Source organism: Ambystoma mexicanum, chromosome 3q, assembly GCF_040938575.1.
Source record: "Ambystoma mexicanum isolate Mex_15411 chromosome 3q, UKY_AmexF1_1, whole genome shotgun sequence".
Lineage (NCBI taxonomy): Eukaryota > Metazoa > Chordata > Amphibia > Caudata > Ambystomatidae > Ambystoma > Ambystoma mexicanum.
In genome coordinates this window covers 925,846,293-925,860,172 of record NC_090926.1, presented here as the reverse complement: position 1 = coordinate 925,860,172, position 13,880 = coordinate 925,846,293, and the positions used below count along the sequence as shown (strand labels likewise).

Sequence of the window (13,880 nt, the reverse complement as noted above, 5' to 3'; positions counted from 1 at the left end):
TGGGAGCAAAATGGCACTTCAGATACTTTTAAAAGGGGGAAAAAGACAAGGTTATAAGAATTAATAGCACAAATACTTTCATAGGCAGGGCAAAGGGTTTCAGTAAAATACAACCAGCAATTCAGTTCACAGGGCTGGGCCAAAGTCAATGGTTCAGAGTCTTTGTATTGGATAGCACAGGTGTGGTAGTAAACAGTTAAGTCTTTGCCACGGTTTTTAGAAGAGTTTGCTTAGGCGAAAAGTTAGACGAATGTTAAGGGAAGGACAAGCCTTCAAAGTCGGGAAAGTTTCACAAAATTTCACTGTGGCTGAAAAGATTTCCGGACTGTGTTTGCACGGTACCTTGAAAGTGAATAAGAGTTGTAGCTGAGGCAGTTGTTCCTGGCAGTTCGAGCAGATCACGCTGTTCCTGAGCTTCAGTCATGGGGACAAGAAGGATGACGTCGGGAGGTTCCTGCACTGCCCAGGGAAGAGGCCAAAAGCTTAGCAAAACATTGGCTGCTAAGGTGTGAGTGCCTTAAAGTCCACGAGCTGGTTTCCATCCCTCTGGCTATCTGGTTTTCAACAGCACTCTGAAGAAAATTCGACCAGGATCGGGACGGTGTCCAGGTGGCTTGCGACTTGGTTGTTCCCACCAAACTCAAGGAAAGAAGTTAACCTTGAAGATGTTCTCTGTAGATGGAGTTTCAGGCAATTTGGATATGCAGCAGGGCTTCACCGGTTGTCCAGGAGTTACAGCAGTCCTCTTCCTTCAGCTCATCTCCGGTAGTTTCTTTCCAGTGGTCGACTCTGCTTTCCAAGTCCCAGAGACCTGCTTTTAAACAGTTTTTCCCCATTCATCCCAGCCTGGCTCTCACTCACACAGCAGGGTGGCTGTCCTTGACAGCAAGCCGGCCAATCACAACAGAGTGCATTCAGGTCTCCTAGGAGACTAAGCACATGGAGTTTCGGGCACCTCCCTCAAATCCTGTCCATCCCAGACAGCACTGAAGCCCTCCAAAGGCCAACGAACAAATGGACCAAACCTGGTTTGGCGCGCAGAGATAAACACAAGAAGGACCTTTCCTAAAAGAAATGGCAAAAAAAGTTGACCGGAGTATGTTTTTACAGATAGGTCTGGGGCGCCATGTTGGAAAACATGGCTGACCCGATTTTTAGCTACCGTTGTTAGCTGTCAGGAAAAATCACGGTAGTTTGATCTAAACCACTGCCACCAGCCATTTAAAGTAGGAAAGGGTAACATTTGACTGTTACATTAGTGGTTTGACTCAGGGGAAGCTAGGCAACCCCTCCAGCCCTCTATAGGAAGATAGTGTGTGCTGGGTCTATAAATGTAAAGATACTAGTAAAGTCAATTTAACTTTACATGCCCTGGGAGACGGTAGTCAGTCCCAGAGAAGGTATTTAAACCTGGGGAAGTCTGAAAGACATCCCTGTGTCACTGCACTGAAGGTGCTGTGTGACACACAGAAAAAGATGATGCCTATGGAGTTGTTTTAAAACTCCATAACCAAAGAACACAAAAGTAAAACACACATCAAAATACGTGGAAGAGTGGGAAAAAAAGGCTCACACTCTTCCCAGGTAAAAAAATCAAATCCTAGAAATCCAGCAAAGTTACTCGGGGTCTCAAAAGGTAAAGGAAATTAGCACATTTTGAGACTTTACCCTAACACTATACAGTAAAACAAATAAGACAAAACCCTTCCCCCCCACCTGCTGGCCTTTCCAGGGATCTGTTTTATATTTACTATAGTCCAGGTGTTTGGAAATAAAGCTTTGGAAACTTGCCTGCACACAGTGGCCTGCATACACAGTGGCCTGCATTCATGCACACTTGTAAGGGATACCCATTTGAAGTCCGGGTGATATCACCTTGACTGAAGAGTCTCCCTTCACACAATCATTCTCTTCGCCCAAGAGATCCTAACCTTAATAAGTCCACTGGCTGGAGATATTTACAAGTATAATACCATTGGCCAAGTCCTAGCAAACAAAGGAATGTGTGTTTTGCACACTGGTAACATATTAAAAATTACCAGGGCCCTTTTTTTTATCGGTATCACCACATTACTTTGCAGACCATTACCTCAAAGTCGAAAACATTGAATAATTTACAATGAATGTATACGCATTGCTGTCATGGATGTGGTGTTTTCACGTATATCCTTTTCATCTAGAACTTCGTTTTACAGATAAAAGCATTAAAGATGATAATGTGAGTATTAAGAAGAAGCAGCCATTATTAGCATGCATTTAGACTCAATATCACTTTTCCTTTACATCCCTTTTATTTATCCGAGTTCCTACAAATTGAGGAATTAAACCTCCCACAAAAGACACTACTGCGTCCCTCAGTAGAAGGCAGGCCTTCATCTTGCACTGCGCCAGTTTCTTTTTCCTGTCGTAGACCAGGCAAGCGATCCTCACCCCCTGCTGGGCTCGGTTCGGTAACCGGCAGCCTCCTCATTGACTGCCTTTTATTACCAGACACATGGGTGAAAGTGGGACATGGTCTTGATGAGGGACCTCTATGTGGCCAAGCAGAGCTTGGTCTCAGGTTGCTGAAAGAAGAAAGGGCTATGAAAAGTGCCAGGATCTTTTGTGCAGAGCGAAAGGTAAGGTTCATGAGAAGTCACTTTCTTTTTGTAGCTGTGGGCTCCATGTTTCTAATTTGCTTTAATTTCATGCATGCATGCCTGCTGTTGAAAGATACACAGACCTGTGCAGAGAGGCACAGAATGAAGCGATCACCTGTGTGGCTCAAAGGTGCTCCAGGTGCTAAGCCTCTGTGAGTAAGACTTACACCATGCATCCCCGGTTGTGGGCAGGATTTCCCCGTTTGGCATGGAATGGCGTCTCGCTGTGTTTACCAGGGATCTTGCATCTCCTTTGCTCAATGCCCTCCTGGCCATCCCACCTCCAGCAACTATTTGCTTCCGAACCGTCTCTTGTTGGAGGAGGTTTTCTCAACTTCTGAGTGATGTTGCTATGGAACTGGTACCCCACACGGAATGAGGCAAAGGCTGGTACTTAATCTATTTTCTGGTACTGAAAAAGGATGTGGGCTTGGGTCCTTTTCTGGATTTGAGGCTCTTGAGCATGTGGTTACACTGGCCCAAATCCGGTAAGCCGTCAACCTTCAGCGCTGATGTGGTTGTATCTCCAGGATGTCTACTTCTATTCGGCCTTTTTTTGGCACCAAGGATTTTCACCAAGCTGCTGATAGTGATAGTGGCTCGCCTCAGAATGGAAGGTGTTATTTTTCACACCTGGAGGGCTGGCTCGTCCGAACGTGCTCCCCATCCCAGGCTCCAGCGCATCTGTTCCGTATGTGAAGTCTATTGCACAGCTAGAGTTTCTCCCTGAACTTCAGCAAATCCCAGGTTTTGCCATCCCTTCAATTTATCGGTGCAGTCCAAGACACTTGCCGGTGCAAGGCATTGGATCCCAAGGAATGACTGGTGAACTTCTCCAAGATGGTTCATGTTCTTCAATCACAGCAGAGCATTTCTGCTTTGGCCTTTCTGTGTTTGCTGGGCCTCATGTCCTCCTGCATTCTTGGGGTGCCGGAATATCGACTGCTCATGAGGCTTCTTAGTTGTTAGTGGTCTGAGTTTCAAAAGCGCACTTCAGATCTTCAGCAGGTCTTGGCGAAGGTGCCCCAAGACTGAAAGTCCGAACATGGTGGTCCCTTTGAGACAATCTGCTAAAAGGGGTTTTCAGCAACCCTGGCCCCAACTGACTATGGTCATGGGTGTGTCCTTGAAAGGTTGAAAAGTTGCGGTGTTCACCTGCGAGAATTGACAGACACCGTCCTGAAGCCCCGATAATACAACAATTTGCTTAAATTGAGAGTGATCAGGCTTGCCTGGGTCACTGATTAACAAAACTTTGGCCATGTACTACCTCAACATTCGAGGTGGTGTGGGGTCCTTGTCTCTGTGCAGAGAAGCAATGAGACTGTGGTCTGGGATCTGGAGAACGACGTGCCGATAGGATTCAGCATCCCTCTAGTGCAGGGCGGTCTAACTCCAGGCCTCAAGAGTCCTAATCCTGACGGGTTTTCAGGATATCCTGATTAATATTCATGAGTGAAATGGGCATACATTTAGAATCATTGTATGCACATTTTTCCAGTGAATATTATTGAGTGGTATTCTGAAAATCCAACATATTTCAGGCCCTCTGGGCATAAAGTTGGACAATGCTGTGTCTAGTGGGAGCTCTGTCAGGAAATTCTGGAGGAGGGTGTGGGTCTCCTGAGGTGGACCACTTTGTTTTTAGTGTGAACACGAAGACGATGTTGTTCTGTTCCTGTTAATTTCCTTAACACGAAGCTCAAGCAGACGCAGTTGATTGGACATTCAGCCTCCTCTATGCATTTCCGCTGATCCCCGTCATCCATCTGGTTCTCAGGAGGCTACTCCTGGGCAGATAACATCCTGGTGACATTGAGAGGGAGGCAGTCCATCCTCTCAAATTTCCATATCTCTCAAATAATCTTCTTTGTGTCTTTTTTCCTCTGCTTCATCCTTCCAAGGTAGAAGAGCTTTTCCATTGGCGGACCTGGTGCAGACTCTCAGCTACTTTGACTCTTGGTCAAGGGACATCGGGAAAGATTACTAGCTTTTTGTGGGTTATACTTGACCCTGTGCTGACAGGGCTGTGGCACTGTCAAGGTGGATCATCCTCTGCATCTCGGAATGCTACAATGTGGTTGGTAAGGATGTGTCTGTGGGTCTCAGAATTCAATCGACCAGAAGACTGGCTGCCACCTCAGCCTTAAAGAGAGAAGTGTCTGTTGTGGACATTTGGCAAGCTTCTACCTGGGCCTCACTGCACACATTTGCCAAACACTAATGCTTGGATTCCCAATCAGTGCAGGATGCTCACATTCGGTCCTCCAGGGCTTTCTGGTATAGGTAGTGTCCTTGCTCTCTGCCCCTCACCAGATTTAAGTACTGCTTTGGGAGTCTATCATAGATGAGGGATTCATGGGAGGAAGGAATAAATTAGAAGAACAATTTACTTACATCTCTGTAATGTTCTTTCTAATGGATGTTCCTTCCATGGATTTTTCATCGCCCTCCCATCCTGCCCCAGTTTGGCAGATAGCTAGCACACCTTTAAGTTCAGCATCAGAGGCCTAGAATAAAATGGTGGCCCTAAGGTCACAAGGGGTGGTGCCGCAATACTGGCCTCAGTGTCATATCCAGTGCGTAGATGCGTCGGGTGGAGCCAACACAGTGCTGCTCTTTGCCCCCTGGTGGCAGAAAAAGTTTTGGATGAGCAGCTGCGCTGTGAGACACGTATCATAGATGAGTAATCAATGGGAGAAACATCTGTCAGGAAAAACTTTACGTATAGGTAAGTAACTTGTTCATCAGCATCATTTAGCAGATGGATTAAGGGTACTGTTTCGCTCACCTACTCCAATGCGCAAATCCTGTTATCTGCCTACACAAGATGTCCCCCTATAGAACAACTGTAGAGCTGTTATCTGGGCGCGTCCCCTTACATTCGTAAGACACTATTGTCTGGAGCTTCTTGATGCCAAGGAGTAAGATCGGTAGTGGGGTTCTGGATTCTGTAGGTGAATGTTGAGTAAATGCAAGTGTTTCATTCACCTCTTTGTGCCTTAGCACAGGCTTGGTTGTTTCTCAATGAATAGGGACCTGGGAGTAATACCTTGATTACTTATGATAACCTCATTACTTCTAACCCTAGACTTCCTTGTCATAGTCCATATGCCCCACCTGTGCTTCCAGGCAAAGAGAGGCTTGAGCACGGAGTAGGCTGGTAAACAACAGTGGGAGAGTTCCTTCCTTATTCTAAGGGAAGCAGCAGGGGAGGAGCTTCAATTAGAAAACAGTAAAAGATTGGAAGCTTTGCTGTCCGGGTGGTGGTTAACACCTTAATTAGTAAGGACTGTGACATGGAAAAGTAGTATTAGGAGTATTGGAGATTGCTATACTTAATCGGGGCAATACAATCTTCCAATGACAGATCCTTCTCTGTTGAATCTAGTTCTTCTTCATAACAATCTGTACAGAGTACTTGGGGATGATGTCATCTGCCAATCTTAAATCGACTGCACACCTCATTCTGAAACACAGTGAAATCAGTATAATTTTGATAGCTAGGGCTCTACATGGATCCAGATGGAATGTAATCAACTATAGATTAGGATGGTGAATGTTTGGCCGCACCCGAAGAAAGTATTTTTCCATTATCCCTGGGTGCATCCTTAAAACGTGATGATAGTCGAAATTCAACATTCTTTTCAAATGTTCTCCTTCTTTCTTCTAGAGCTTTTTTCCGATTTTGACACCCATTCAGGCCAGGAAATCACTAACTACGGAGTATCTATGACAACACTGGAGGATGTTTTCTTAAAGCTGGAAGGAGAACAGTCTATTGAACAAGCAGGTAACAATTTGGCAGTGAGGTAGCACTTCCAACATTGCTGACGTTTTTAAGAAAGTGAAGAATAGTTTCAATTAAATGTTACATATTAATATATTATTATATCGTGGTTGTTACAATCCCTTTGCATATTTTAATTAAACAAGTCAAAACATATTTGGTTTGTGCAAAAGCTCACCCACAGCCCCCTCGAAATAGGTGAAATAGGGAGCTGTCTCAAATAGACATTTGCAGTTCTGTTCCTGGACCTGGACCTGGAAGCAGAACGTTTCTAGAGTCTATGGCAGTTTATGCATCAGTTGTTTGACACATTAGAAACATGAGCTGAACATGTACAACATTATAAAAATGTAGTCAATGCAAAGTAGTTTGAATACAAGAAGGGAAATCAGTTTTATATTGTCGCTGATAAGTCCTCTTTACTTTCCAGGGAAATTATTAACTGAAACTGCAATGCCATTGCTCAGATTGACAATTCTTGAAGTAAATGAGGACAAGTCCAGATAATTTGAGTATCCCGTCACTCACACATGTCAAGAAAAGGCACATGCTCTATGAGTTTATTTATTAAAACGTGCCATTTATTGTCTTTGTTTCCACTGCATATGTTAACTTAAACATGTGAAAGCAGAACATGCTGCTTCCCTCCTACCACCCTGTTTTTATCACTCTGTCTCTTGATTAGCTGAAAGTGCAATGGGCATGTCATTAATTAGGATCTTGAAGTATTTTATGATCCACTGTATGAACATTGTTCACTTGTTTTTTTTTTCATTCTTCGGGGTGAGATGGGGTATCGAGTTTATTTTCCCTTGTACTGAATGGAATAATAATGAGATGTCACTAATAAAACTGCATGGATTAATTCATGTTTGTAACCTGACTCCATAGGTTTGAAAGCCAATCACTTGGCCTGGATTTGGCAACTTAACTCTGATAGTTTTTTTTTATATTCTGGGATACTGAAGATAAAACGCTGCAAAGATTTTTAACAATGTAAGAATGTATAAATTAAATAATACAGGTTTATTGCATGTAGAAAAAGTCCCTGCACATTGATTCTCATTAAACTCTTATTAATATGTTGTAACCATGGGATTTTAAGGGCCTCATTCTTTCTTTAGCAATTTGCTAATAATAAATTGTGTGAGCGTTGCCCTAGCTTTTGCCCAAATCCTTAACCAATGCATCACTGGTTCCAACTTCAGTTCATCTTCTATATAACTCTGACCTAGCTCTTCATATGGCTGCCGATCTACATAGGTATAACAGTTTCTTAAAAAAGCTGTTTTCCACAATTTGTAACCTATTAGTCTTCCTGAAATCCCCAAAGCGAAGCACCATACTTCATTGCCGCTTTCCCCTGCGTATTATACACCCTAAGAATCTAATCCAGGGGATGGCCTTTGCACATAGTCATGAAAGGGGACCCCACACCCCTCCAATTCAGCTGTTGTTTCATCCTCAAAAACTGATTTCTTATATGGCTATCTCCCTTCATATTTGAGGAAAAGCAAACCCCTAAATGGTCAAATTCCCCTATACTCGGGATCATAAATCTCTCACTTAACATCTTTGGCATTGTTATTGTTTCCTGTCTCTATAGCAAACCAGTACGACAGCTTTTTGCTTGTTTAACTTTCAGGTCTAAAGAATTCATAAACAACGTATATCCAACAATACATTTTTGCAGGGTCAGAGGTGTACGTGCCATAAACACCACGTCATTAGCATACGCCAAAAAGGGAAAGATCTTCACCCCTACCCACGAAACATCAGTCTTTAGTGCTGTTAGTGACTATTTATATATATTGAGAACAACAATGGCGCTAGCACACACCCCTGTCGAACTCCAATGAGAACAGGAAAATAGTCTTAATAAGATCAAGGGGGCAGCCCAGGGACCTGACGACGTCCCAGAGTGTAGCCACATTCCTTTATCAAAGGCCATGCTCAGGTCCATCAAGGCCAAGTAAATTGGTTATTTTCTAATGTAGAGTGAGAAAGCACACAGTAAATTGAGATTTAGAGCTTGTTCCCACATTCCCAATCCTGCTCGGAAACCGAGCTGGATATTAACAAGAATGTTATTTGTTGATACCCATTGCTTTAGTCTCACTATCAGTGACCTCCAAAATATCTCGAAACTAGTATCCAGTAGGGAAATAGGCCTATAGGCTGTCAGGCACGCGCTATTTCCCTTTTCTGAAAATTGGGGAGATATTCAGCACTTTCCATGAAGCATGAATGTTATTAAATATGGTAAATGGAAGAGCCCACATTTCTATGAAATCCTGATTGAGATCTGTCAGGATACCATCAGGCTCATGCAAACGGTTATGGGCCTGGCTGAGAATGTTTCCCTGACCTCCTTCAAGTAAGCTCCAAACAGCTTATCGAGAGCCGAAAAGTGATCTATCCAGAGCCTATCTTCCATACTTGTTGCGTTCCAGTTTGGCTAGAATTTGCGCATATGCCTTTTGCCACCATATGCCAAAATGTGCTGTAGTTTATATCCAGCAATTTTTCCCATGCCAATTGTTCTAACTCTGCCTTCCTCAATGTTTGTGTTTTCTTATACTAAGGCCTTTGCTTTACTCCCTTGTTGATCCTCAAAGTCTTCGACAGATTCCCCTTGTTGCCTAAACGAATCTCGGCGGTAGTCTCTGAATGAACTGTCACAATGATCTCGAGAAGCCAACTAGTGCAGTCCCCTTCTCTAAGTTTTTGCCATAAAAGATACCAGTATACCTAGTCAAATGCTGACCTGAAGTTGACAAATGTAACGGATACAGAGGGGGATTGCCAATTATATTTTCCAGTAACGGGATATTGTGTACCATGCTCCACCCGGGTCGAAAGCCCATTTGGAAGGCATGCAAAATATTGTTATCGGTGACCCAGGTTTGTAGATGTCGGAGTACAAAAGAGGCAAATACTTTGCCAGTTATGTTGAGTAGGGACAATAAACGGAAATAGGCGGTCACTGGATTTAAACATGGGTACCAATATAGATTTTTTTGGAATTGGGCACGTAAAAGGTTGGCCCACAGATGACTGTCCCCCTTCAAGAGCGCTGCAGATAACCCATTGGGTCCTGTGAGAAACCTAAAGGTGTCTCCCTAGCTAGTACTCAGGGATCTGTCATCCAGGTGGCCAGGACACGGCCATCGCTATTGGATTCAGTTCCTGGGGGTGTACCAGTGAGGGAGGATCACCTGGATGGTGGGTCCTTGGGTGATGGGAGAGGGACACAGACGGGTGAGAGGCGGTATCCCCCTTCTTTCAACACCTTTTCCCCATCCTACCATGTAGGATATTCCAAAACACAGCACCCCCCTTTTCCGACATGAACACTTTCGCACAACACAGATGACAACGGACTAACACTAGAGCTGTTTACCTGACATGTCCCAAAACAAGGGTCATGCAAAGTCAGGCAATTGACCAGAATGACACACACCTGACGGCGTAGAAAGACAGCGCAGACCGAGAGGGTGAAAAGGAGAGAAGCGACCTTGCTCTTTCCGATCAAGGCCTGTGAAACCTCTGCAGAAGGAAAGATAAGAACGCGAAAAATAGCCAGCATGTGTTGCAGCAGATGTCTATGGTACACAAGACCCTCCTCTGCTGATAACCAAGCTGGGGAAAGACGCTGGTCTCTGTGGTACCAACCTGGACTCGAAGAGAAAGAGAGGCACGCCGTTCATCACAGCCAGTAAGTTGAGGGGAGTGTCGATAAGAAACCAAACTGTGTTGAAGGAAAAATAGCCAACGGCTAATTTGAACTTTTGAGAAACTGAAAGATACTATTGATGAAAGAGGGGGAAAACCAGCAACAGAGGAGTCCAGAACCACGTGGGTGCTCAGGCAGGAAACTCTGGCCGATTACCCGATGGTAGAAACTACTGTAACCAAAAGCCCTTGGGAAGAAGCGAGAAGAGGTCAAAGTGGCCATACAGGGGTCTTGTAAAATCCTCTGTAGCGTTGAATATCTTTGACAGACAGATGATTGCGAAGCTAAGGGAAAATTAGTCCCGCTTGGTGAAACAGGTGTTGTAAAATTTGGCGAGAGGGAAGCCGACAAAAGGGGCGAAGCCCAAAGAACCATTTAAAAGACATTAAGATTTGTGAAAGTAAGAAAAGTCACAGTGAACCCAAAAGGAGGGAGGCTAATGTCGGAAAGGGATCCAATCCAGAAAGAGGGAGATCCGGAGTGCAAAGTTATCACCCAAACTTCATTGAAAAAAGAACTGTTTAGTTGATTTATTGAATAGGATTTGTGAAGGGTATACCCCCGAAAGAGGGAGACCCATGGGTGAAGCCATCACCCAAACTATACATGGAACTGAACTTTGTGTTTGTTTGTTGGTTACATCAGGCTTCGAAGGCAAGAGACTTTGTTAACGAAAAGAGACTTAACCATCGAAGAACCTGATACCTGGAAGAACTAAATGTGTCTTGCTGGGAAAGCTCGAGTGTGTGCTCTGCTCAGGAGATCCGCCTTGTTCCGTGCTCAAAACGTGGGGAAGGGAGACCCCTGGCAATCACATCCTGACTTATTATTTGTGAAACAAGGGAGGGGTCTCGGAATCTCTCTACCAGCACGAACACAGCCCAATGACCTGTTCTTGGGTGAATAACCCCTGGGAGAGACTCTACCAAGTCTTTAGCTCACTGTCCCTTTCACAAAGAGGAAATGCCCCTGTATATCAGTATTTATCCTGCCCAGGGGCAGTCCAGCACCTAAATGAGGCCAGGCAAGGTCAGGCCTCCCCTTACAATCATTCCCACCTGAAATCTGTTAAACGTCCCAGTCAATATGAAAGGCAGAGCACACTGGCACACTCTAAGCGAGCCGGGTTGGCTGAGAGGATTGTGCTGTCTAGAGGGTCCAAGGAGAAGCTGAAGGAACCCTGGAAAGGAACCTTGACAAGCAGGATATCCTGCCAAGTCACTGAGCCTGTGATTGCAGGAGAAGCTGTAGTGTGGCAAGAGAGCTGTCCTGTCATGATCTCTGCTTCCAAAAGGTCAGGGTTTTCCCAACTCCCTTGGAAGCAGATCCATAACCCAGGTTCCGAGTGCCAACCAGTCCCAATTGGGACCTTTTGGACCCAGTCCTGGCGCCAGTGGCACCAGGCTCATAAATATGCCCAGTCCCAGCGCTGGAAGCGCCGGGCTCATAATGCTTGGGTGGAGTTACCTGCAGCAGACCATGCTGCTTACTTGCCTGCCAGTTGAGCCTCTGATCCCCTTCTGTTTGGAACTACTTTTCCTGTTGGGTGGGGCTGGAGCCACTCCCTAGATTCAGAACACTGGAACTCTTCTGGAAAGCAGGAACTCTTTTCTTACCTAGGCGTGGCTGTGGAAGGAGACACCTAAGCACTACAGGAGGCTATTTAAACCACACCCGGTGGATGAATCTTGCTTTGCGTTATTCTGCACCCTCTGCAGCAGAACGCTCATCGTGTCTTCTGCATCCGGTCCTGGGCCTAAGGAAAAAGGCTTACCATCCTGAATCCAGTCTTCAGCAACACCTATAAAGACAAGAAAGAACAGGTTAGCATTCCGGCATCTGAAAGGCAAAGGCTTACCTACTCTTCGTGCGCTCCGGAGGTCTTCACACTGCATTCCGGCATCTGAAAGACAAAAGCTTACCAACTCTTCGCACGCTCCGGAGGCCGTTGGCGCTGCATCCCGCATCTGAAAGACAAAACAAGGTGCATTTAAAGACATTGGGGAACTTTAATACTCACGTGCCATTACTCCTTTCCACATCTAACCCAGTGGGTATTCCGGCACCCTGCAGCCGCTCCGAACTTGTACCTGCAAAATAAAAAGACAGTTAGAGCGCATCGTGAAGCAGGCAACAAGCGCTTACTTACGTGCTTCCAGGCGCTTCTATTCATCACACGGGCTCCATCTTCAACTCACTTCAGCCCGTCATCCGCCATCGCCGGAACCCTGCAAAACAAGAGACATCATTATTAAAGACTTTAAAGACATTTGAATTACTCGAAACTTACCGTTCGTGCAGTAAACGACGGACAGCAGTCCTCTGAAGTCAAGAGGCCTGCGCTACCTATCCAGTGAAGAAACTGGTTACAGCACCCTGCCCCGAGGCAGATGGAGAGCTCGGCATTCACTTACCTAAGGTGAGAGCGTTAACCTTTGGGGGTCTTCAGGAGAGGAGAAGAGGAAAGAGATAGGGACACCCCAATAACCCCAGTTCATTAACCCCATATTTTCTATCTGCAGACATCTTACTCTTCACGTCAGGCATACAGTGCACAGAGGTCCAGCCCAAAGAGCCAACCGGGTGCTACACATCACCTTTGAAGATACGGTAGTCGCCCAGTCAAGACCGGCGCCTCTGCGAGAATCAGGTGAGCGTTACATGTCCTTCCAGGCAGCTAGACCAGGGGCAGCTGGAGCTATATGGCAGGACTTAAGCCAAGGCTCATCTCCTGTCTGTAACAATGAAACCCAGGCCTCTTAGGGGCAGATGGGGCAACACTGACCCCAGAAAAGCCCCATTTGAAACCCCACAACTCCCAGAACCTGCATAATGCATAATATTTTGGGGGCATCAGGTAATATTATCCCCATATATATGGTCGCCGTAAATAATAAATAATATCGCCGGAAAAAGGTTGCGGCGATATTATATGGGTGACCATATATATGGGGCCAGGGGCAAAAAAAACATTTTTCAAAAAATAAAAAAAGTTTGGGGGTTGCGGGGGTGTCCCCCGCATGTTCCATGCAATAATGTTGCCACAAAAAACTGCCATTTTTCAGCGATATTTTTGCATGGCGAGATTTTTGTGGCGACATAATTACATGGAACCATTTTGGAGAGCTGGGGAAGTGGGTGCGAAATAGAGACTGATGCATTATGGACCTTGAAGTATAGAGACATTTTGTTTTATTGAACTTTTGTACAAAGGAGGGGTCCGAGCCTGACAGAGGGTGACCCTTGTGAGAAACGAAAGGAGGGGTCAGAGCCCTACTGAGGGAGACCCATGAGAATTGGAGCAAGGTGGAACACAAGAAGGAACAGATCTTCCTGGGAAAGGCAAACCTACTGGAGCAGAACGGCCAATCGAGGGACTAGAGCAAAGGGCAGGGAACCGCTGAAGATCCCTGCAGAAGGTTGTTGCTACCTGAAAACCGTGAAGGAGACACAGAGAAAGCCAAATCGCAGACGAAAAGAAACCTGCATTGTTTTTCAATGACATCAGCGACCCTGCTGGGTGAACGACAGAGTTGGAGTGGCGCGGCCAAGCCTGTGGTATTAACCTTGACTCATGAATCAAAGCCACAGAGACAAGAAAAGAATGCGCTCAACCGGTGAAAGACATGAAAGGCCTGTTTGTGACAAGGAAAGATTGAAGCTGCAACAGTATATCTCACAAGTGAAGGTTACGCACATGCTGAGGAGATGCGAA

The 13,880-nt window shown here is 45.3% G+C and overlaps 1 protein-coding gene across 1 annotated transcript in view; it reads left to right on the top strand.

The window, feature by feature from the left end:
- Window positions 1-13,880, top strand: part of LOC138583119 (ATP-binding cassette sub-family A member 9-like) — a 2,601,648-nt gene that overhangs the window by 1,160,581 nt on the left and 1,427,187 nt on the right. Inside the window, exon 18 of the mRNA XM_069655079.1 lies at window positions 6,313-6,432. Coding sequence (XP_069511180.1) covers window positions 6,313-6,432 — 120 coding nt within the window. The remainder of the gene's footprint in view (window positions 1-6,312; window positions 6,433-13,880) is intronic.